The 3,044-nt window shown below is 34.3% G+C and overlaps 1 protein-coding gene across 2 annotated transcripts in view; it reads left to right on the top strand.

Annotated features, from left to right (window-relative positions):
- LOC110039443 overlaps positions 1-1,677 on the top strand; it is a 13,434-nt gene extending 11,757 nt beyond the window's left edge. The window contains exons 2-3 of one of the 2 annotated variants that reach the window (XM_020744501.1): positions 621-726; positions 851-1,677. In XM_020744501.1, the coding sequence (XP_020600160.1) occupies positions 688-726; positions 851-1,489 (678 nt within the window). In that variant the 5' untranslated portion in view covers positions 621-687 and the 3' untranslated portion in view covers positions 1,490-1,677. Of the gene's footprint in view, positions 1-620; positions 727-823 lie in introns of both variants that reach the window. The other variant, XM_020744500.1, reaches the window with a different exon arrangement.
- Positions 1,678-3,044: the final 1,367 nt, after the last annotated feature.

Below are 3,044 nucleotides of genomic sequence, written 5' to 3'. Positions count from 1 at the left end.
TCCAGGAAAATCCGGGGGGAAAAACCCCCCCCCCCCAAACGCACCCTAAAAGTATGAAAAAACCCAATTAAATAGTTGTTCAATAGAAAAAAATATGTAGAAATCTGAAATTATACTGATTATCCAATTTATTCAAAAGCATGCAATAATAGAAATACAAATAGTAAAATGCACAAACAATTTGCAAGGATTAGTCAGTGGAATAGAAGTCACGAAGTCAAACATTCCAAGATACCTCTCCAGAAAATGTTTGGGCTGCTAAGCAGGACGAGAGTTGGAAAGAATTTCCCGTCTAACTTGGTATTTATTTGGAAATCTTGTGTTTTTTAAAGTTGCCTTTGATACTCCTTTTATAATTAAGAACCCTTTTTAATAATTAAAAATACGAAGAAATAAAAGCTTAGCATTTGAACATAGCTACACTATCAGTGAGCTGCAATGCCTACCACAAAACTAGAAAAAACTACCCCCTAAGCCATACCAGTTCCACCGCGCTGTCATAAATCCAGTTGCAAACCAAAGGCCAGATTTGCAATTTCACACCAGTGGCCATAACTTCCTGTTTTCATTCTGTATTATTATTTTTCTTCCATTTCATGCTAATATTGTTTTTATTACAGGCTGGTTATGGATACTGATTAAATTCCTATAGTCATCCCATTTGTGCATTCAGGCAGGCAAGAAATCATGCCTATAGGTTCAAACTTCCCCAAGGTTGGCAAAAAGGTAATCAATGTTCATCTTTTACTTCTGATTTTAGTATACGATCACCAGAACCTTTTGTTATTTGGTTTCTTGTAATGTTAAAGAAACTGCACACCAGATTGCTCTATACTATATTTACCTGCAGGTAACGGTGGTTGTTGGTGATCCAATACAGCTAGAAGACCTGATTGTTGATGATACTGAAGAGGTCTCTAGGGTTGTTTTATATGATGCAGTTTCTTCAAGGATTAGCCATAGGCTAAGGGAGCTCAAAATCCTAGCAGACAAACTGGCTTCAGAACATACCATTGATTTGCAGTATTACTTCACACATAAAGCTAAGGGTGGATATGCACTCTGGCAGCGAGTGGATTGGGAAGAATTTGGCATGGTTTATGTTATGCAATCAGATGAAAAAGCTCAGATCAGCAAAGAATTTTTCTCCCGTCGGCCAAAGAATGATCAAGAGCAGCGGCAGGAGCCTAACTCAGCTAAAACTGTTGAGATGAGTTTCTCCCATGGCTACGGAGGAGGCATTGTTTCTAGAGTTCGTGGTTACATGAACCCGACCGAGTTAATGTGGTTTGCTGCCAGTGGTTTGTTTTGGTATGGGAAACTTCTGGATGAAACTGCTCATGACAACATCCAGGATCCTTTTCTGGCAAATGGTGGAAACCGTATGAACGAATCAACACATTTAAGGTCTGAAATAAGATGTGAATTCTTTTTTCAGTTTTTCTTGGAGCAGTTAAAGGCTAAGGTATTTTCTTATTCTTTCTCCTAAAATTTTTCTGAGGATAAATCATTGCGATTTTGATAGCTCCGTTGCTAATGCTATGTGAATACACAGGGATTTCGGGTGTAAGAAATTAAGAGTCTTTTCTATAGCTTCGTTAACTCTGATGAAGCTCTTTCTAGCTTTTTTTTTCTTTATACTTTAAGCTGCTTTTGTATTTTTTAAATGGTGGCATTTACTTACATACCACCTAATTCCTATGCATGTATTTATACATTAATTTTACATATATACCACCCAAATCTTTTAAAAAGTGAAATACTACATCTTTTCTTCATAGGCATGGTGGTATGCTTTGTAAAAACTAAAGATTAGTTGTTAGACTATTGACTGGTTATAAAAATTGAGTGGTTGTACGTAAACATTCTTTTAAAGTTTATCCTGACTATTTGATGGCTGGTTGGTGTGTTAGATTGGCTTTTGTAGTAATTTGTTAATTATCTGTTCCTGCATGTATAAATTAACAATATATTATCCTCCCATGTAGCAATTCTGTCATCTAATCAACAATTGATTTACCAAGAGAAAAAAGACTGCCATAATTGTTGCATACAATGTATAAAAATGCTTAAATTGCAGGTCTCCACTTCTTTCAAAGATTCTGGTGACTAATAGCTATGGAAGCCACAGCTCTGGTTTGGGGAGAATGGCAGTATCATTCTAGGAAAATTTTGTAAGATGATGATGAGACTTGTAATGCTCTGTGGCTCAGAATGTTTGCCTTTAAAAGAGAAGCATAAAATAAATTTTCATGATAAGAATGCTTAGGTGGTTCAGTGGCTTAAAACTTAGAGACAAAATGCGTAATGAATATATTCATGATAATGTTGGTGTGGCTTCCATTGGCGGACAAGATTAGAGTTAGTTGTCTTAGATTGTTTGGTCACATTAAACGTCGGACATATAATAATCAAGTTAGGAGAGTAGATGTTTTAGATTTGACTTATGTTATGAAAGACAGAGGTGGATCTAAAAAGATTTGGGCATATTGTATAAAAAATGATCTTAATCTATTAAAATTAAATGAAAATATGATACTCATCAGGACACAATGGAGAAAAAGGATTCATGTAGCCGACCCCACTTAGTGGGACAAAGGCTTGTTGTTGTTGTTATTGTACAAACTTCACTACTAATTATTAATATTATTCTCAATAAAATTGAATACTATTTATCAAAATCAATTTATGTGAAATGTTTAGAACACAACATGCATGTGATATCTCTAGCACTTGTTAGACTTGATTATGGGTGTAAGTGAGCCAAGTTGACTCGATTTGATAAGTGGCTTATGAACTGAGCTCGATGAGCTAACAAGCTAAGCTCAGGCCAATCATGACCTGGACTTAGCTCATTAGCCTGCTCGTTTAAAAAATGATTAATAAACAAATATATTTAAAATATAGTAAATGATATTATATATTTTTTAAAATTTAACAATTTTTCGTTAAATGATTAAAAATGTTTAAAAATGGATATTATATATTTTATATCGAGTGATTTCTTATTAATTATTTTTAAATGTTCATTCTATTGACATTTA

The sequence above is a fragment of the Phalaenopsis equestris genome, unplaced genomic scaffold, assembly GCF_001263595.1.
Source record: "Phalaenopsis equestris unplaced genomic scaffold, ASM126359v1 Scaffold000002, whole genome shotgun sequence".
Taxonomy (NCBI): Eukaryota; Viridiplantae; Streptophyta; class Magnoliopsida; order Asparagales; family Orchidaceae; genus Phalaenopsis; species Phalaenopsis equestris.
Note: the sequence above shows the minus strand (reverse complement) of the source record. Positions and strands in the feature narration are given on the sequence as shown.